General features: G+C 53.3%; 1 protein-coding gene across 1 annotated transcript; it reads right to left on the bottom strand.

Moving 5' to 3' along the window:
* Nucleotides 1-9,646: 9,646 nt before the first annotated feature.
* On the bottom strand, nucleotides 9,647-16,294 carry LRRC75B (leucine rich repeat containing 75B). The gene is made up of 4 exons (XM_028094178.2): nucleotides 16,081-16,294; nucleotides 13,372-13,500; nucleotides 11,820-11,935; nucleotides 9,647-10,400 (listed from the first exon to the last, which is right to left on the bottom strand). Exons 1-4 carry the CDS (start codon nucleotides 16,255-16,257, stop codon nucleotides 9,875-9,877), a joined length of 948 nt encoding a protein of 315 aa, XP_027949979.1. The 5' UTR covers nucleotides 16,258-16,294; the 3' UTR covers nucleotides 9,647-9,874.
* Between the last annotated feature and the right edge of the window lie 4,112 nt (nucleotides 16,295-20,406).

Raw genomic sequence — 20,406 nt, 5'->3', positions numbered from 1 at the left:
ATAATTATCAGACATTCTGCATTTTTTTCTTTAATTTCATTTATTTGACAGAGAGAGACACGAGAGAGGGAACACAAGCAAGGGGAGTGGGAGAGGGAGAAGCAGGCTTCCCGCCGGGCAGGGAGCCCGATGCAGAGCTTGATCCCAGGACCCTGGGATCATGACCTGAGCCGAAGGCAGACGCTTAATGACTGAGCCACCCAGGTGCCCCAATTCTGCATTTTTTAAAATCTAATTTTATAAAGAATTCTTTTATTGACTATGTAAAATACCACCTACCGGGTATAACAAGTTTTGTACTTATGAACATGAGTAAAATAACACTATGACTTAAAGCTTGCAGTAAAGGGGCCCCTGGGTGGCTCAGTCGGTTAAGCCTCTGACTTTGGGGTCCTGGGAATGAGCCCCACATGAGCTTCCCTGCTCAGTGAGGAGTCTGCTCCATCTCCCTCTGCTCCTCCCCCTGCTTGTGTGCCTTCTCTCTCTCTCAAATAAATAAGTAAAATCTTTAAAAAAAAAATAAGGCTTGCAGTAAAAATGCAAACCTTGTGGTACTTTGGAACCAGGTTATTCTTTCTTGTGGTATGTAGAAATGTGAATTAGTTAAAATGTCTTTATCAGATAATTTGCAGATTATATAGATGCCACTTTTGTGGTTTTTATTCCGTTCTTTGTTTCAGTTTATTTAGTAGTGATGTTCTATATTTTGATCAAACAGGTTCATGGTGAAAATTAAAAATTCACATTTCTTGTAAGGAATTCTTAAAAAGTAATAAGTCATGTTTCTTAAGTGGTAAGAAAGGTTTAACATTTGGAAAAACTTTGTTCATCGTACTAATAATTGGGTGAAAAAGGGAAATTATGTCAAAATGAAAATGTGTTAAAATTAGAAATAGGGTGGGGGGATGGGTTGGCCTGGTGATGGGTATTAAAGAGGGCACGTATTGAACGGAGCACTGGGTGTTATACACAAACAATGAATCATGGAACACTACATCAAAAACTAATGATGTATGTATGGTGACTAACATAACATAATAAAATTTTAAAAATTAGAAATAAAGAGCTAAAGTATATTTCCTCCAGTTAAGTAGTATAACTGGAACTTTTAGTATTAGACATGGCTTTTATAAATGCATAGTCCAATAATTTTATTCGCTGTCAGTACATAATAGCTTCATAATGTTTTCCTCACCTCTGATGATGAATTTTAAATTACAAAAAATTATCTAACAGCTTTAATTTAAAAATGAAACTAGATATTGAAATAAATCTGAGGGGTGCCTCAGTGGCTCAGTTGATTAAGCATCTGCTTTCTGCCTTCAGCTCAGGTCGTGATCTCGGGGACCTGGGATCAAGCTCCGCATCAAGCTCCTTGCTCAGCGAGGAGCCTGCTTCTCCCTTTCTCTCTGCTTTTCACCCCCTGCTGGTGCTCTCTCACTCTCGCTCTCTCTCAAATAAATAAATAAATAAATAAATTTTTTTTTTAAGATTTTATTTATTTATTTGACAGAGAGACACAGCGAGAGAGGGAACACAAGCCGGGGGAGTGGGAGAGGGAGAAGCAGGCCTCCCGCTGAGCAGGGAGCCCGATGCGGGGCTCGATCCCAAGACCCTGGGACCATGACCTGAGCCGAAGGCAGACGCTTAACGACTGAGCTACCCAGGTGCCCCTAAATAAATAAAACCTTTAAAAAAAAAGGAAATTTGATACTTTTTCATAAAGAGAAAAAAATAATGACCTATTAATAACCATACTAACCATATCAAGAATCACATTAAATGTAATTAATAATCACATTAACAGTCACATTTAATAATCACAGTAATTATAAATGGTATAAACACTCCAATTTATTTTTTTAATTTTTTAAAAAGATTTTATTTATTTACTTGACAGAGCACGAGCAGGGGGAGTGGCAGGCAGAGGGAGAGGGAGAAGCAGGCTCCCCGCTGAGCAGGGAGCCCGATGTGGGGCTTGATCCCAGGACCCTGGCATCATGACCTGAGCTGAAGGCAGATGCTTAACCAACTGAGTCACCCAGGCGCCCCCATCTGTTTTGTTTCTTAAATTCCACATATGAGGGGCACTGGGTGGCTCAGTCGGTTAGGCATCTGCCTTTAGCTCAGGTCATGATCCCAGGGTCCTGGGATGGAGCCCAGCATCTGGCTCCTTGCTCTGCAGGGAGCCTGCTTCTCCCTCTCCCTCTGCCTGCCACTCCCCCTGCTTGTGCTCGCTCTCTCTCTCTCTCTCTCTCTCTCTCTGTTAAATAAATAAATAAATAAAATCTTAAAAAAAAAAAGAAACAAAACAGTTGAACGTATAGAAAGGAAAAAACAGAGAGAGGGAAGCAAACCATAAGAGACTTAAAGCTAGAGAACAAACTAGGGGTTGATGGAGAGAAGTGGGTGGAGGATGGGGTAACTGGGTGATGGATATTAAGGAGGGCACTTGTTATGATGAGCACTGGGTGTTATATGTAAGTGATGAATCACTAAGTTCTACTCCTGAAACCAATATTACACTATATATTAACTAACTAGAACTTATTTATTTTTTTTAAAGATTTTATTTATTTATTTGACAGAGACACAGCGAGAGAGACAACACAAGCAGGGGGACTGGGAGAGGGAGAAGCAGGCTCCCCGCCGAGCAGGGAGCCCGATGCGGGGCTCGATTCCAGGACCCCGGGACCATGACCTGAGCCAAAGGCAGACGCTTAACTGACTGCGCCACCCAGGCGCCGCTATTAACTAACTAGAATTTAAATAAAATTTTTAAAAAATTAAAAAGCAGCACCCACCTATATGCTACCTGTAAGAAACACACTTTAAATATAAAGACACAAATAGGTTATAAAAGTGAAAAGATGGAAAGAGATAATACCATTGCTAACAACTAATCAAAAGAAAGCTGCAGTAGCTATATTAATATTAGCTAAGTAGGTTTCAGAGCAAGAAATATTACCAGGGGGCGCCTGGGTGCCTTAGTCGGTTAAGCGTCTGCCTTCGGCTCAGGTCATGATCCCAGGGTCCTGGGATCGAACCCCACGTTGGGTTCCCTGCTCAGCGGGAAGTCTGCTTCTCCCTCTCTGTCTGCCCCTTCCCACCCCCGTTTGTGCTCTCTCTTGCTCTCTCTCAAAATAAATAAATAAAATCTTGAAAAAAAAGAAATATTACCAGGATAATGGTCATTTCATAATGATGATAGGGTCAGTTAATCAAGGAGCCATAAGAATCTTAAACATTTATCCACCTAATAATAAAGCTTCAAAATACATGATGCAAAAAATGCAACTAGAAATAGACAAATACCTTTACAGTCAAGGGTTTCAGTTCCCCTCTCAATAATCAATAGCTCAAGGAGACTGAAAACCAGCAAGGATATAGTAGTCAACTTGATTTTGATTAACACTTAATAGAACCACCCAACAATAGCAGAATTCTCAAGTGCACATTCTTCTCAAGTGTACACAGAACATTTACCAAAGTTCAAAAGGCTTCAAAGCCATACTATGTTGTCTGACTACAAAGCAATTAAATTAGAAATCATTAGCAGAAAGATCCTTGGAAAATCTCTAAATAATTTGGAAACAAAATAACACACTTCTAAGTAACCCATGGATCAAAGAAGAAACCAAAAGAGAAATTAGTATTTTGAAATGACTTTTATTGTATTTATTTATTTATTTTTTGAAGATTTTATTTATTTATTTGAGAGAGAGCGCGGAGCACGGGTGCATGCTCAAACATGAGCAGGGGGAGGAGCAGAGGGAGAGGGAGAAGCAGGCTCCGCACAAGCAGGAAGCCTGATGGTAGGACCCCGGGATCATGACCTGAGCTGAAACTTAACCAACTGAGCCACCCAGGCGCCCCATGAACTGACTTTTAAATGGAAACACAACATGTCAGAATTTGTGGGACGCCACTAAAACAGAACTTGGTGTGATGGGGGGACAGGACATTTATAGCAGTAAACATATATTAGAAAAAAAAGAAAGGTCTCAGATCAATGATCTCAGCTATATTAATACCAGACAAGAAAATTCATTTGAGAATCTAGAAAAGGGGCTCGTGGCTGGCTCAGTCAGTGGAGCATGCACCTCTTGATCTTGGGGTTGTCAGTTTGAGCCCCACATTGGGTGTAGAAATTACTTACAAAAAATAAAAAATAAATTAAAAAAAAGAAGAACCAATGAAACCTAAAGTAAGCAGAAGAAAGAGATCAAAGTGGGTATCAGTGAAATAGAAAACAGAAAACCATAGAGAAAATCAAGATCATAAAATTGATAAACCTCTAGCCAGACTGATCAGGAAAAAAAAAAAAAGACACAATTACCACTCTCAGGAATGAGAGAGGTGACTACTACAAATTCCACAGATATTGAAAGGGATTATCATGAAAAATTTTATGCCAACAAATTCAACAACTCAGATGAAATGGACAAATTCCTTAAAAGATCCAAAATACCAATACTTACTCAAGAAGTACTAACCTGAAACTAACCTGAATAGTCCTATACCTATTAAGGAAACTGGAATTGTAGTTGAAAACCATCTACAAAGAGAACTCCAGGCCCATGTGCCTTCATTGAGAAATTTTACCAAATATTTAAGGAAGAAATAATATCAATTCTCCTAAACTCTTCATAAAAAATTGAAGAGAAGGGAATAACTTCTCAACTCATTCTATGAGACCAGCATTACCCTGATAAGCGAAACCAGGCAGGCAAAGATATTACAAGAAAAGAAAACCATAGTGAGATACTACTATCCAAAAGAAAAGGAAATATATATTCACGTAAAACCTTGTACACGAATATTCATAGCAGCTGTATTTTAATAGCTAAACACTGGAAACAGCCCAAATGTCCATTGACAGGTGAATAAATGGCAGTGCATCCATCCAATAAAATACGACTCAACAATTAAGAGGAACTACTGATATATGCAACATCGTGGGAATCTCAAAATAATTATGCTGAGTGAAAGAAATATAAAAGAGTACACTCCGTATTCTTCCATATATCTAAAACTATAGAGGCGCCTAACTAGCTCAGTTGGAAGAGTGTGTGACTCTTGATCTCGGGGTCGTGAGTTCAAGCCCCACATTAGGCGTAGAGATTACCAAAAGAATAAATAAACTAAAAAAAAAAAAAAAAAGCAACAAAACCCTCTAGAAAATGCAAACTAATCTATAAGGAGAGCAAGCAGGTCAAAGACCCCCTGCTTGGAAGGGAGTGGGCAGAGAGGGGTAGGAAGGATGAATTATCAAGGGGCACACGGAAACTTTTGGAAATTACAGATATCTTTACTGTCTTGATTGTGGTGGTGGTTTCATGGAAGTCAAAATGTACCATACTGTACACTTTAAATTGTAACACTTGTTGAGGCACCGGGCTGGCTCAGTTGGCTAAGTGTCTTGACTCTCGGTTTCCGCTCAGGTCATGATCTCATGGTTTGTGAGATTGAGATTGAGCCCCCTTTGGGCTTTGCGCTCAGCGGGGCGTCTGCTTGAAGATTCTCTCCCTCTGCCTCTCCTCCCACGTGCGCACACATGCAAGCACACACAAGCACCCACTCTCTCTAAAAATTTAAAATAAATAAATAAATCTAAAAAAAATTGTAACACTTGTTATGTCCACTTTATTATTTCAGTTGTACCACAATGAAAGATTATACAATTCTGGGGGTGCCTGAGTGACTCAGTTGGTTAAGCGCCTGACTCTTGATTTCGGATCAGGTCATGATCTCAGGGTCATGAGAATGAGCCCAAAGTGGAGTTCCACGCTCAGCTCCAAGTCTGCTTGAGATTCTCTCTCTCTCTCCCTCTGCCCCTCCCCGTGCTTTCTCTCTTGAAATAAATCTTTTTTTTTTTAAAGATTTTATTTATTTATTTGACAGAGAGAGACACAGCGAGAGAGGGAACACAAGCAGGGGGTGTGGGAGAGGGAGAAGCAGGCTTCCTGCTGAGCAGGTAGCCCGATGAGGGGCTCGATCCCAGGACCCTGGGATCATGACCTGAGCCGGAGGCAGACGCTTAACGACTGAGCCACCCAGGTGCCCCGAAATAAATAAATCTTTTTTTAAAAAAAATAAAGAAATAGGGACGCCTGGGTGGCTCAGTCAGTTAAGTGGCTGCCTCCGGTTCAGGTCATGGTCCCAGGGTCCTGGGATCGAGTCCCACATTGGGCTTCTTGCTCAGAGGGGAGCCTGTGTCTCCCTCTGCCTGCCACTCCCTCTGCTTGTGCTCTCTCTCTCTCTCTCTCTGACAAATAAATACATAAAGTCTTTTTTAAAAAAATTAAAAAATAAAAATACAATTTAAAAAAATTAAAATTGAAGTATACAGTTGGGAAAGGAAATACTGGTTTTCGTTGATGATTGGCAACTATCTCTAAGAGGAAGAAGTTTGTTTTCCTTTCCCTCTAGAACCTAGAGAAAAACCTCTGTTCTGGGTTGATATCAACCACTGGTATCAGCTGCTGGAGATTTTGGATTTTCAAGACGAAGACTCAGCAGAAGCTGACATTTGCTGTAAACTCATATTGAAAGCACCTTATCTGAGCTCAAATATTCTCCCTTCTGGGACAGAAAAGAAGTCCCCAAGTGTTGGTCCCAGAGATCCTGTGGATCACAGGTATCTTTCCTACACATCTCCCTTCAGTGCTCTGAACATCCTGGCAAGGCGGCTTTAGGCTTGAGGAGGCTGATGCCCAGAGAGGTGAAGGTACGTGCAGTTGGCTGGGCTTCCTTCAGTCTGATGAGTACTTCCGAACCCACTTCCCATCTGTCCCTTTCAATCCTGGAAGAGGGCAAAGCCTGGGTCCTCTCTGCTTCCCTCCCCACCCATTTTGAACACAAAGAAACAGGTCCAGGGAGGTCCTGATTGGTCTTGTGCTAGGAGTGGGCTGAGGGTCTCTCCCACTGCAGGACACCTGCCATCAGAGCTCTGTGATGGTCTCCTGTGTCGAATGGTATCTTTGGCAGGGGCTTACTCAAGAATTCCAGTGAATCCCCAGCCCCCAGGATGGCTGTAGCATCACAGACAAGCCAGGCCTCCTGGCTCACATCCTGTCTCCTCCAGTTTCTAGCTCTTTACCTTAGATCACTTAACCTCTCCCTGTTTCAGCTACTCACCTATAAGTGGGAAGAGAATTAAAGGTGTGTAAAGCCATCAGAACAGTACCTAGCCCACTGAAAAGCTACAGGAGTACTCTCCAAATAAATAAAGGGCTTCAGCTCTGCCTAGTTCTGAAGGTTTGGGCTCCTGCCATTCCCATCCAGGGGGCCCTGGGTGGGGGCCCCAGTGATGCTGAAGAGTGCCTGCCCTGTGCCTCCCCCCCCAACACACACACAGCAGGCACTTTCCAGACCTTGTCATGCTCTCTCCAGCAGAATAAGGGGAGGCTTGGTGTATCTAGTTCCCAAGATGAAGGAACAGGCCCCGAGAGGACACCGCCAGTGGGTGACAGGGCTGCGACCAGGCCGCGCATATCTGCCTCCAAGACGGGGCCTGGGCCAGGCCCACCTGCTGCCTCTTGGGTCTGGAAGTCAAGCTGGAGGCCACCTGGCGGGGGCTCTCTGCCCACCAAGCTTCACGGCACAAGCCCCCTCCTCCCAGAGTGTCCCTGCTTGTAGAGTAGCCGGTGGCCGAGAGGCCCTGACAGGAGGGCCTGTGAAGGGGCTGTGGACACCTGCCTGGCAACAAGGCCAACCCTCTTCTCTTGAGCGGGTTTATGCTTGAGCTCAGCTGCCGCATCGTCTGCCTCCGTCTGAGAGGCGGGGAGATTGAGACCAGCTGCTGCTGCCTGAATTCTCCCAGAGCTCGCCTGGTGACACCCCGCTCAGGTCGTCGTAAAAATTCTGGTAGGAGTCTCTCCCAGCAGCGACATTCAAGGTTTGTGGGCTGGATTGGGGCCAGTGGTGGGCAGGGAGCGAGGGGAGCAGGAGGGCTGGGGGGAGCAGGAGGGCTGGGGGGAGCAGAGAGCTTGGCATTTCTCCAGCAAAGAATCACAGGAGAACACTGCCTCTTGTTTGTGACGGACTTATCAGCCTGCCCCGTGCAAGGCTGGTTTCCCCATCTTTCTCTCTGCCGGCCTTTTTCCTCTCCCACCCTGCTTTGCCTTGCTCTGGGAAGCCTGAGCCCCTTGCTCCGGAGTGAGGGCACCGGAAACACTTCTGTGGCTCCCAAGCCAATGGGCAGGCCCATGTCTTTAAAACGAGGAGGATTGAGAGGGTCAGGACCCCAGGATGGAGGGTTGAGAGCTGGAAGGAACTATGGAGAGCCAGCCCTGTTTAATACAGAGGAAAAAAGAGAGACCCAAGGCCGGGAGAGAGGAGGCCATGGCCAGGTCCCAACAGCAAGTCAGGAGCAGAGAGCTGGTGTTATTCACACCCTTCCCACCACGTCCAGATAAGGGTTCCTCCAAAAGCAGCCAGGCTAGCAGGGGCCTGCCCTCAGGGTGAGCAGGCAGCAGCTGAGAGGGAGCTCTTTTCCTCCCCACTTCCTGCCTGGTCCTGGAACCCAGCACCATGCTGTCCTCACCCTTCTTGGCCATCGCCTTTCTGGCCCAAGAGGCTGTTGTATATCTGGCCAGACTGGAATCCGTGCTGACTCATGGTCCCCTGTGGGCCCAAATGTGGAGGAAGGTCAGCTGGTGGGCCTGGGTACGTAGGCCCAGGGGTGAGCCCCACCTTCTCTTTGGCCCAGGGGGCTTCTCTCTGCCACCAGGTCTCTCCTCATCCATGAGGATTCCCACTGCCCCAGACCTGACCTGGCTGTGCATGGGAGACTTAGGCTGCTGGCTTCCCCACTCTGGGACCCAGTTCCCCCCACCCCGGGGCATCTTTAAATTCCTTCCTTGTCTTTGCCCTGCCCAACTCCTAGTTGGGCTGTACTCCAGCTCTCCACACAAGGCTGGGGTGGGAGGGGCAACCATGGCTTTAGGCTTCTGATCTGGAGCCTGCCCTGATGGTCCTTAGGGAGATGGGAGATAGCCCCCTGCTGGGTACAGGCTACTCCTGGGGCAGCCCTAGGAATGCTCCACCCCCAACCACCCACTGCTGGATGTGCCCACCTCCACCTCCTACGTGCTTTTTTGGGGTCCACCAGAGGGAAGGACTGTGCACGTGGGCCTTCAGGGCCTGGAGGGAACACACAAGCTCTTTGTCTCTGGTCAGAGGTACCTCCTAACCCCGTGGAGTTGCCCACTAAGTACAGGAAGCCTGGGGGGTGGGTACTAGGGGTGGTGGGCAGGACTCGCCCTGTGGGCGATGAAACTTGCCTCCTGCCAGCACAGTCTTGTCCCCAGTCCAAGGGGTCCTGGGCTCAGGCACAAGATTACTGTGGGCTCCATTCTGAGCTTTGCCCTTCTGTGGCCTCCCAACCTGCTCCTCTCCAAGCCCCACCCAGATGTGAAGGTCAGGTCCCTGGCGGCCTCCTCTAACTCCCCAGCCTACAGGTGGACCTGACCGCACACCTTGGTGTCTGCCCAGGGAGCACCTAGAGGAAGTCAGTGTGAGCTTGGGCCCTCCCTTTCAGGTGGGCAGCATCCTTGAATCTTTGGCCACCCCTCCTCCCCACCCCAAAAGCAGGGCTGGCGCTCAGTGGCCCTGAGGTCCACAGTGCAGAAAGGCTGAGGCAGAGCGGGACATCACCGTTTACTGTGGGATCGCTTCCTGCTGAGGGAAGCCTGACAGTGCATCCTGGGTTGACCATCTGGACTCTGGTGAACCCCTTCTCCTTCCATCCCCTTCATCCCAGGCTGCGCATTTACACTGGATTTCTGGGGGCCTGCAGGGCCTCCATCATCCCCCATGCCATGTGCCTAGGAGCATCGGGACTCAGGTAGGAGCCAGGGTGGGTGGCGGGTCACCTCGTGCAGCAGGCCTGGGGCTCAGACCCTGGCCCAGCGGCTGCAGAGCCCCAGGTGGAGGCAGCAGAGGTGGCCCCAGCCACGCTGCCCTCAGGCTCAAGGTCTAGGCCCTCATAGATGGTGGGGAGTGAGGTGCGCTGGCTGAGCCGCCGGCGCAGGCCGACCAGCAGGGGCTGGGGCAAGGAGGCCACGTCCACATTGTTGCCCAGGTCCACCCAGGCCAGCGCGGGGAACTTGGCGGAGTCCTTGACGGCCTCAGTGAGCTCGCGAGCAGTGGCCCTCGTCAGCCTGTTGCCGTTGAGCAGGAGCTGGGTGAGGTGGGGCAGCGTCCAGAGGCTGGGCAGCATCAGGCGCAGCAGCTCATCGCTCAGCCCCGTGAAGCTCAGATCCAGCACCGTGAGCCCGGCTCCCTGGCTTCCCAGGTAGCGCATGATGTGCTGCACATCCCTCGAGGACAGCGGAATCCCTGAAAGGTTCACGGTCTCCCCCGCCAACTGAGTCATCTGGAGGCTGCTCTTGAGGCTGTGGGAAGGTGGCAGGCAAGGATGGACTGAGCAAGGGTCCATGGCCCAGGCAGGTCCCCACTGGCTGCAGATAGTGACCCGTCGGGGCAGCCCATGGTGCTAGTGGGACCCGGGCCCTACAGTCAGGCCACGCTACTTTCTAGATGGGTGGCCATGGGCAATTCTTGGAACCTCTCTGAGCCTCAGTTTCTCCTTTGGTGAAAAGGAGACCTGGCTGTTGTGAGGAATAAATATACATGTGTTAAACTTCCCCGAGCCATTGTTATAAAAACCTACTGCATGCCTGCGTGGCCACACCTGTTACATCTAGAGTAAGAATGATTATCCCATTCTGCCGGGGAGCAAATGACGCTCAGAGAGGTGACAGGACTCTTGCATGGTCCCACACCGCTAAGAAGGAAGCCAGGTCTTCAAATTGAGGTGCTCCGACTCCTGAGCCCACACCTCCTCTAAGGTTGACCCTTTGTGGGTACAGACAGATGTTCCTATGAGGGTGACAGGGTATCAGGCTGGTCCCCCCGGCTTTGGGGGCTAAAGAGGGGACAGGCCCAGAGTAGCAAGAGGGGAGGTGTTGGGAGGTGTAGGGGTGGGCTGCTGGGAGGTGAAGGGCCCCCCATGTTCTAAGCTGGAAAGGAAGTTTAGAGACTGAGAAGTGTCCCCCACCACCCTTGGAGCCCCCTCTAGGTCTCTCCTGTCATTTGAACATGTCCCTACTATGCAGATAGGCGGTGGGACTACCTCCAGGGCCCTCACCCACCGTGGCAGGGAACAACCCCGTGGGCTCTGGGCTCATCGTGAACCACCAGACTCAAAGGATGGGGAAGAAAGCAGGGGAGAGCCCTGGGGCTGTGGTTCTGGGTCCCTGGACCTGGGTGTCTGCAGCCAGTCCCCAGACTGTTGGGCCCCGGAGCTGTGATGGAGTGCCTGGGAGGGGGACCCCATGGCAGAACAAGCTCTCAGGCTGGCTGTGGAGGCCTTGGCTTCAGGCAGCCTGGCAAAGGCTTTTCAAAGAGCTGTAGGAAAATCAGGGCAGGGTGTGGCCTTGGGCAAGCCACTTTGCCTCTCCCAACCTCAGTTTCCTTTCCTGTAAAATTGGAATCATGACCCAGAATCTGTCTCCCTCCATAGCCTGTTGTGAGGATTCAGCAGACGTCTGCTGAGGTCATCTTGGCCCGGGTCAGGGCCAGGCCCTGTGACAGGCCAGGGATTGAGGGGCGAGCAAACGGCAGGAAGCAGGTCATACAGAGGGTGCATCTTGGCTTGGGGAGCATTCCAGGGCTGTGATGCAGACAAGAGTGAGGGGCTCACAGGGTAGGGTTTCAGGCACCAGCCTCTTGCTGAACTGCCTCTCCATGCCGGCCTAGGAAGGGACCCTCAGGGCCCACAAGGTGGGGCTGTGGCTATAGGTTCCCCTTACCAGCTCTGGGTCTTCCTCCGGGGCAGGCTGGACCCTCGCTGCCGCTTGGAGTGAGGGGTGAGGTGATAGATTAGCTGCCGGCAGATCTTATCCGAGGATTTCCAGAGCTCATAGTCCTGTTGAGGGGCGGCGTTGTCAGGGTGAGGCTGAGCCCCTCCCATCCCCCTCTGGGCCTTGGGGATCCAAGTGTGTGCCCCAGCACATGATTCATCATGGATCACTGAGCTGTCCACTAGCATCCCCCTCTCACCCCCCACCCTGGCTGTAGCCTGGCACAGAGCCAGGGGAGGCTGCCCGCTGGTAACTGGACAGGCTGGTCGGAGGCCCGCAGTGCCCGGCGGGAGGAGGCCTAGACAATGGGCCCTTGTTCCCTGTCCTCAGGCCCAAGGCCAGTGTCCCGGGCTATCAGCCGGCTCCCTGCCCACCCTCAGCGCTCCCCGGGGACTCGCCACAGGGGGAGGCAGAACCAGGCCCCTCCAGGGAGCCCTGCTCCACTGACACCACCCCCAGGGAATAGAAACAAGCCAGGTCAGCATGCTCTTCTTCCTCTCACTCTCAAAGCTAGACTGTGTGCCTGTAGGACCTGGGTCTGGGCTGCCAGGGCTGGGAGGGTTCATGCGTTACAGCACCGCCCCCTGGCTCTCTCCTGGGCCTAAGCGGGCCCTCATAGAGACCTAGCTCGGGTGGAAAAACAGGGATGCTCTGCTTTCCACAAAGCTGGCCCTGTGCACCCTCCACTACCCAGCACATTCTTTATCCTGTTCCTCTGTTAACAGTGCGTACACACAGTGGCAACAAGCCCTGGCAGTCACTGTGTGGCTCTAGGCTAGCCTCAGGATCCTTGGTGATGTCTGCATATAAGTGTAGGAGTTCGGGGCTGGCCGGTCCCATAGTGGGCACCACTGTTTCACACAGGGACTCACTGTGACAAAGGGATGGGGGCTGGTGGCTGTATCAGGAGCACAGCACCTTCAAGGCTCATGGCAGAATGTCTGCAGGTGCCACCAGAGCGGAGTTGGGAGCAGATGTGGTGGCTTGGGAGGGGCGGGGGGGGGAATGGAGGCCCCAGGTGACAGACGCCAATTCAACATGAGGAGGGATTTGCTGGTGGCTCACACTGCTATGGGAAGCAGTGAGCACTTGTCCCCAAGTGTATCCATTCAGGATGGGGACATGCAGACAGGGTTTCCAGCTGAGGGCAGCTCTCTTCTGGCCCCAGGAACTCAGAGGCTGGGAGTTTGGTTCCGTCAGCAGATCTGTCAGAACATTCTATGTCCCTCAGGGTCCCTGTGTGACTTCCTGCCTGGATCCTGGGTCCTGGTGCAGAGGAAGCAGGTCTACCCAACACATGACTTTTCAGGTGTAGGAAAGCACAGCTCACATGTGTTCCTAGTACACTGAAGCTGGCATCAGGTCCCAGTGAGGGACATTGATCTGCTCAAGGCCTCGAAGCAAACCAGATGAGGATGAGGCTCCTAGCACCCAGCCCTGGGCACTCCTGGTCCCTGTCAGCTGCACTGCCCAGCCTGAGGTCCATGTCTACTGGCCTCACCGTCTTGGGGCACTGCAGGTCCCGGGCCAGGTTCACAAGCAGGTCATGGGAGATGGGGTCCACCAGATTGAGGAAGGCCACATTCCTGTAGAGGATGTCGGTGAGGAGGGTCCCCTCGAGGCCCAGGTCCTGTGGGTGGTGAGGAGAGTTGAGTGAGCCAGGAGTTGGGCTCTCCCTTCTCCAGGCCCCCATCCAAGCCAGCCCCTCACGTCTGTTCCCCTCTCTCTGTCTCCCTCCCTGATGCTTGCTGGGGTCTCTTCCCAGGCAGCAATGGGCCAACTGTCCAGAGGCAAGTGGACCCTTTGGATGAGGAGAGTGTCAGTGCATCAGGGGCTTCAGGGAGGTGATATGTAGGTTCCCAAACCCTTAGACTGGTTCCCTGGAGGCAAAACATGGTACTGTGACACCTGCCTCCTCTGGGGTTGGGCTTATCTGGAAGGTTCTTTGGGGGGCTCATCTGACGATTCCCCCCCCCATGCTGCTGTCCTCCAGCATTCCTTCGGGGCCATTTGCCTCTCTTCCATCTATTCCTGAGCTCTCCCGAGTTCTGGCCACCATCTGTTTGCTGACAGGTCCAGGCCCCTTTTGTGAGCATGGGCCCCCTTCTCAGCTCAGATGTCCCAAAGGCAGCTTAGACTGGGTGTGTTCACCTCCTGCCCTGAAGCAGGCCTCACCTCCTGTGCTGCAGCGCAGTAAAGGGCGTCGCCATCCCCATCTTCCCAGCATTCAGGTAGGAGCCCAGAACCACGCTGCACTCTTCCTTCCCCCCTCTCTGCCCAGCTCTCCCTCCCCACTGCTCGAGGAGTTTCAGGCCTCTCTCCCTAACAGCCTCCTCCTGGGCCTGTCAGCCTCCCAGCACCCACCTAGTCTCACCCTTGGGCTGCCGGAGCCAGCTCCAGGAAACACACACCTAATCTTGACCCTTAACTGCTTTGGTGGAGACAAAATGCTCTCGTTGTGTAACACTAGGGACTCCTGCGCGCCCTGGCATTCCCACCCTCCCCAGCCCACCAGCCTCTTTCTCCAGCCTCCAGGTCTCCCACCCCTCACAGAGACCTCACCATTGGGCCCCTGGCCTGCCCTTCAGTCCTTGGGCTTCTCCTTCTGTTATTCCCACAGGCCTGCTGTGGCACTGAACATCCTTTTAGAGATTATACTGACAAGCTGATGGGGCAGGCACAGCCAGGAGGGGCCTCCAGACCCCTGGGCCCTCCCCAAGCCAGAGAGTGACGCGGTCTGTGCACAAGCCCCCTGTGCACAGGAAGACAAGCGGGAATGCCCAAGGGCCATAACTGCAGAGTCCCTGTAGCTTGTGGGGCAGGACAGCCCCCTCTTTGGTTGGGAATCCTGACCTCTGAGACACAAGGGGGCACATAGCTGGTTTCCCCGCTTAAAAAAAAAAAAAATGTCCTTCTGGTGCTTTGGGCTCCAGATACCATCCCAGACAAAGATCTGTACCTCTGGATCAGATCAGTTAGATTGGGTGCTGCTTTGCTGTTTGCATTTTAAACACCATTCAAGTTACAAATGCCAGCTAGGGAGGATCCAGAAGAGAGGGCTAGCTGGTGAGCCTGGGCTGACCCAGACAGGGCCCCAGACACACAGCCAGCCTTCTGCTGGTCTGGACAGCTCCTCTTAAAGGGCCAGTCCCACCTTTCCAGCCGAGTCGGCCTAGAAAAAGGAAACCCAGTACAGCAGGGAGTGGGGCTGGGAGACTAGAGGCTGGGCTCCAGCCTCCGCTGCTCCCCAATCTGCTCTGTGGTCATAGGCTCACCACTGTTCTCCAAGCCTCAGTTTCCCTTCTCTAATTATCCACCTGCAGGCCAAACACCTACATGGCTGATTTCAGATTCCTGGATGGGGCAGGTTGTGGTGGCAGCTGCTGTGGGGGAAGGGGACATGGCCAGAGAGGGAAGTGGCTTGCCCAGTGGTGATGCTGGGACCAGAACCCATGTCTCCTAGGGCACCCCAGGCTGGCTCCGGTACCTGGTGTGTGTGAGACCAGAGGCGCACTCCCCCTGCCCCCCCCGCCCAGTCCAGATGTGGTGTTGTGATGTACAGATGCCAGGTGTATGTACTCAGTGGGCGTGATCTGCCTGTTAGGAGGTTGGGTGATGTGAGTTGTAGCTGCTATAGGGTCATGGTGGGTTGCATTGGCTGACCAGCTGGGCTGTCACTTCCCAGGGTCCTCTCTCCAGGCTCCTGTGCAGTGCCTCCCTTCACCCTGGAGGAGCCAGGAGCCGTCCGCTTCCTCTTGCCCCGCAGTATAAGATGTCCTCCCCCTCCCACCACTCCCTTGCCGCTCCTCCCAGCTCTACTCTTCTCCCGCCAAGGCCTGAATCTGGGTCCTTAGCTCCAGGCTTGGGGCACCCTCAACACACACAACTGACCTCTCAAACCCCAGATAGGTGGACACCGTCACGGCCCCCTCCTCCGCACTCACAGCCCCCACCCCACCCCGCAGCCTCGCGAGCCTTCGCTCTAGCCGATTGCTTTCCGTCCCTCGTCCTCTCGCCCAGACAAGCCCCTTCAGCCAGTCGTACCCTCCCCTCGGAATCCTGCCGGCCCGCGCGCCCGTCCGGGGCCAGCCCTGCCTCCCGCGCCCCGGGCCAGCTCCGCAGCACCTCCCGTCCCCTTCCAGGCCCGCAGCCCGCGGCTCCCGGCCCCTCCCCGGCCTCCAGCCCTGGGCCGGCCCGCTCCTTCTCTCGCCTGGCGCAGGAGGCGCAGCAGCTGCCGGGCGCGCTCCGGCCGCTGCTCGCGGAGCGTGGACTGGATCTCGCGGAGCCAGCGCACCCGGCGCTCATAGGGCGCGGGCCCGCACCCCGCCGCCGCCCCGGCTTCCGAGCCCGCCTCGGGTCCGGTCCGCCGGCCCAGCCGCGCCCCCATGGCCGCTGAGCTGCGGGCGCGCAGCTGGAAGGGAGTCCCGGCCGTCTGCGCCCCGCCCCCGGCCCCGCCCCGCCCCCGGCCGGGGCTGCACTGGGTGCGGGGGCGCGGGATCTGGGGGTGCCTGCCCGGGCGGGACCGCCGCGGTGGAAGGGGGGGGTTCCTGCTGGGGTCCGCGGAGCTCCCAAACACTCGGTTCGGGAGGTCTTGCTAGTAGAGGCCCCGGCCCGCGCTAGACTGGGCTCTGGAGCTCTGTCGCCAGGGCCTGGAGCCGTTGGGGGAGGCGCTGAGCCAGGGCCGGAGGAGGTGGCGCTTGGCCATGGCCGGCTGACCGTGGAACAGTGGCTTTGGTGGTGCAAAGAGCACTGGACTCGGAGTCAGGCTGGGCTGTGTGGGGATTCCGGTGCCAGCCTTAGGCAGTGCCATCACCTGCTTTCAGGAATTTCCCCGGCAGTGGGCAAATTAATTGTAGTATCTGACTCATCCATCTGCATAGATGGTCCTGCTTGACAAATATTTACTGCCCCTCCCTGCCTGGCTGGGGGGCAGACCCGGCCAGGCTAGGTGGTGCGGGCTCCCTCTGACCCAGGCCTGGGAGATTTTTGGGATGAAGAGTGCTGGTTAACCCTTAGGGCTAGCTCTGGGCAGGCTGGCCAGCAGGTCAGTTGCCCCTGTCCCAGGCTTCATTCTTCCAGCTTGACAGGGGTGGGGAGGCAGTGTGAGGAGGGGGAGCCCTGGCTCCTCCAGAGATCAAGTTTGAGCTAGGGACCCACCCCAGCTCTAGGGGCCTACTTGGGGGCCTGCTGTCCCCTGCAGGCCCCCCTCCCAGCTCTGGGCCCTCACATTCCCTGGGTAGGGGACATTTGGAGCACTAGGCTCCAAGTTGGCATCCCCAACTCCCACAGCAAAGAGGGTGTGTCCAGCCTATGAGGACAGTGGGCCTGGGCACAGGTACAAGAGGGCTGAGCACAGACAGGGTGTGTGTGCGGTAAGGGGTGGCCATCTGAGGGCACATGTAAGTGAGGGCAGACTCAGGTTCCTCTTTTGGGTTAAGTATTGCCCTCCAGGAGTGTGTCTGGGGACAAGGTGCTGGGGACTGTGGTCCCCCAGGGCTGAGCCCCTGATACAAGACAGAGGACAGCTTAGTGTCCCTGTCACTTGACCATCCACTGAACCCCGACCCCTGTTGCCTGCTTGGACACCCCTGTTGGGACTCCTGGGGCCTTTCTATCCTGGGCCCCCTTCTCCCCTGCCATCTGCCAGCTGGACCCAGCAGCCTCCACTACCCCCCTCTGTAGTCAGCATTGTCCTGGGGCCACCTTGGCACCACAGGTTTCCTTCCTGGCAAACCTGCATGACCGCTTGGACTGCCTTCCTCTAGGGCCCAGGCGCTGTCGCTGACCTGACGTGGTGGTGACAGGACCAGAGACTTACGCAGCAGCCCCTTGCCCCAGGGACCTCTCAGACCCCTGTCCAGAGCTGGCAGCCTGGTAAGAACCCCCTCCCTCTCCTCTACATCCTCAGGGCTGGAGCCAAAGCTGGGCTGTCTCCCAAATCCTGACCATATCCTTCCAGAGGCCGAGCCAGGCCTGGACATTGTCCCCTCAAACATGAGAAGGCCGAGGTGGGGGTCCAGGGGTTTGGGGAGGGAGGGCCGAGCTTGGTTGTCACGGAGGGGGCAACCCAGGCAGTGGCATGCGGGGGTGCTCAGAGTTGGAGTCCTGTGGAAAGCAGAGAACTGCCCCCCAGCCCCACACCCCTCAGATCCTACCCCACCCTCTGTGTTCTTGGCTGAGAAATTCCTGGAGGACATTTTCCCAGAAAAAGAGGGAGGTGGCGTCTGGGCCTGGATCCCTGGATGGGCCTCCCTCTGCCTCCTGTGGGGGTGGTTAGGTTGAATTGGCTCTTAGGGAGTGTTTCAGGCCTAACCTGAATTGGGTAGGAGGCCCCAGAGACAGAGCTGTGCCCTCAGGAGTGGGGGGCATCATTCCCCTTTACTAGTCTCCGTGTATATTTAAGTAAAGGCCGCTGGCTTCTCTCCCTGGAGTTGCCTTGCTCTGTAGATCTGTGTTTGTGGAGACCCTCTTTGGTGGATGGGTCGGGGGGGGGGGGGGCGGGGGTGTGCTCTGATTGCCCCCCCAGCCGCTAGGGCTGATAGGGTTCAGTGGCTTGTATCAGGCCCCTGGACAGCCAGTGAGGGGGAAAGTTGGGGAGCCAGAGAGTCAGGTGGGAGGGACACAGCTGGACCCCAGGCCGTGCTGGGGACATCCTGGGCCCCAGGTGGGGCCTGCCAGGAGACAAGTAGCAGTGCCAGTCACATCTTTGGCTTCCCACACTCTTGGCCACTCCATGTGGTGACAGGGAGCTGGAGTGACAGGGAACCAAGGTCCAGATTACCCAGAAGAAGGGGAGAAGGGTGTGGCTGTGGCTGGAACTGGACCTGCCCCACAGTTGGGCCTCTTCTCTATCCACCCAGTGGGATAGTCTAAGCCCCAGTACCTGCAAGAGTACTGGTACCTCAGCAAGTAGCCAGGTGACAATGAGCCTTCTGGCAGCCACTCCCCAGAAGGATGTAGGATGGTTTGGGAACTCACTAGGAGGAAAGAAGCAGACAGACACTCAATGGAAACAGTTTCTTTTGGAGCTGGCTCTATAGGGATGTGCTGTAAGGCTGCTGCAGGGCCAGGAATCCCCATGGGGGGTAGGGTCACAGGTATAGGCTCGGGACTGACTAGAATCCCCCGGACCTGTCCTTTTTAGGGCATATGAACATGGGCAAAGTAGGTAGCTGTCATAACAAATCATCGCAAACTTGGTGGCTTAAACAACAAACGTATTCCCTCACATTTCTGGAGACTAGAAGTCGGAAATCAAGGTGTTGGCAGGGCTGTGCTACCTCTGAAGGCTCTAGGGAAGACTCTTCTTTGCTTTTTCCTAGCTTCTGGCGGTTGCTGGCATCCCTGGCATTCCTTGGTTTCCATCTCCATCACTGCCCCCTGGGTCTGGGTTGCCGCCTGTGTCTGTGGGTCCCTCCTCACATGGCCTTCCTTCCTTTTTTTTTTTTTTTACGATTTATTTATTTAGGGATGCCTGGGTGGCTCAGTCAGTTAAGCGTCTGCCTTCAGCTCGGGTCATGATCCCAGGGTCCTTGGATCAAGCCCCACATCGGGCTCCCTGCTCAGCGGGGAGCCTGCCTCTCCCTCTCCCGCTTCCCCTGCTTGTGCTCTCTCTGTCAAATAAATAAATAAAATCTTAAAAAAAAAAAAAGATCGGGGCCCCTGGGTAGCTGTTGGTTAAGCGTCTAACTTCGGCTCAGGTTGTGATCCCAGGGTCCTGGGATCGAGCCCCACATCTGGCTCCCTGCTCCACGAGGAGCCTGCTTCTCCCTCTCCCTCTGCCTCTGCTCTGCCTACTTGTGCTTGCTCTCTCTAGCTGTCTGTCAAATAAATAAATAAAATCTTTAAAAATTAAATAAATAAATAAAATAAAAGATTCATTTATTTATTTGAGAGAGAGAGAGAGAGGAGGGAGGCACAGAGGGAGAGGGAGAGAGAGTCTCGAGCAGACTCCCCACCGAGCGCAGAGCCCGGCTGACCTGATCCCACGATCTGGAGATCACAACCGAGCTAAAGCCAAGAGTTGGATGCTCAACTGCCTGCACCACCCAGGCGCCCCCAATTCACATGGCCTTTTTTTTTTTTTTAAGATTTTTTATTTACTCATTTGAGAGAGAGAGAGGGCAAGCCAAGCACGAGCAGGAGCGGAGCGGAGGGTCAGAGGGAGAGGGAGAAGCAGGCTTCCCGCTGAGCAGGGAGCCCGATGCGGGGCTCGATCCCAGGACCCCGAGACCACGATCCGAGCCAAAGGCAGATGCTCAACTGACTGAGCCACCCAGGTGCTCCCTCACATGGCCTTCTTATCAGAACACTGGTTATTGGATTTAGGGCCCATGGTAACGACATCTACAAAGACTCTATTCCCGGATAAGGTCACTTTCAGAGGTCCCGGATGGATATGAATTTGGGGGGTTGCTATTCAAGTCACTATGGTAGCTTCTGCAAACTTCAGTTTCCTCATCTGTGACACAGGGAAAATAGGATGGCCCGCCTGGCATCTTATTATAGGATTAGACACAACAAAGAGTCCCGCACA

This window comes from Eumetopias jubatus, unplaced genomic scaffold, assembly GCF_037043125.1.
Source record: "Eumetopias jubatus isolate StellerSeaLion01/CBP00866 unplaced genomic scaffold, mEumJub1_p1.0 scaffold_16, whole genome shotgun sequence".
Lineage (NCBI taxonomy): Eukaryota > Metazoa > Chordata > Mammalia > Carnivora > Otariidae > Eumetopias > Eumetopias jubatus.
Note: the sequence above shows the minus strand (reverse complement) of the source record. Positions and strands in the feature narration are given on the sequence as shown.

Bases quoted from the DNA above. Each gene is read 5' to 3' on its own strand.
- LRRC75B (XM_028094178.2), bottom strand. From the start codon at position 16,257: ATGGGGGCGCGGCTGGGCCGGCGGACCGGACCCGAGGCGGGCTCGGAA. The intron at 11,936-13,371 runs GTGAGGCCAGTA...GCCCCTCAACAG, and splicing joins ACCTGCAGTGCCCCAAGACG to GACTATGAGCTCTGGAAATC. The intron at 10,401-11,819 runs GTAAGGGGAACC...ACCTTCCCACAG, and splicing joins CGGAGGAAGACCCAGAGCTG to CCTCAAGAGCAGCCTCCAGA.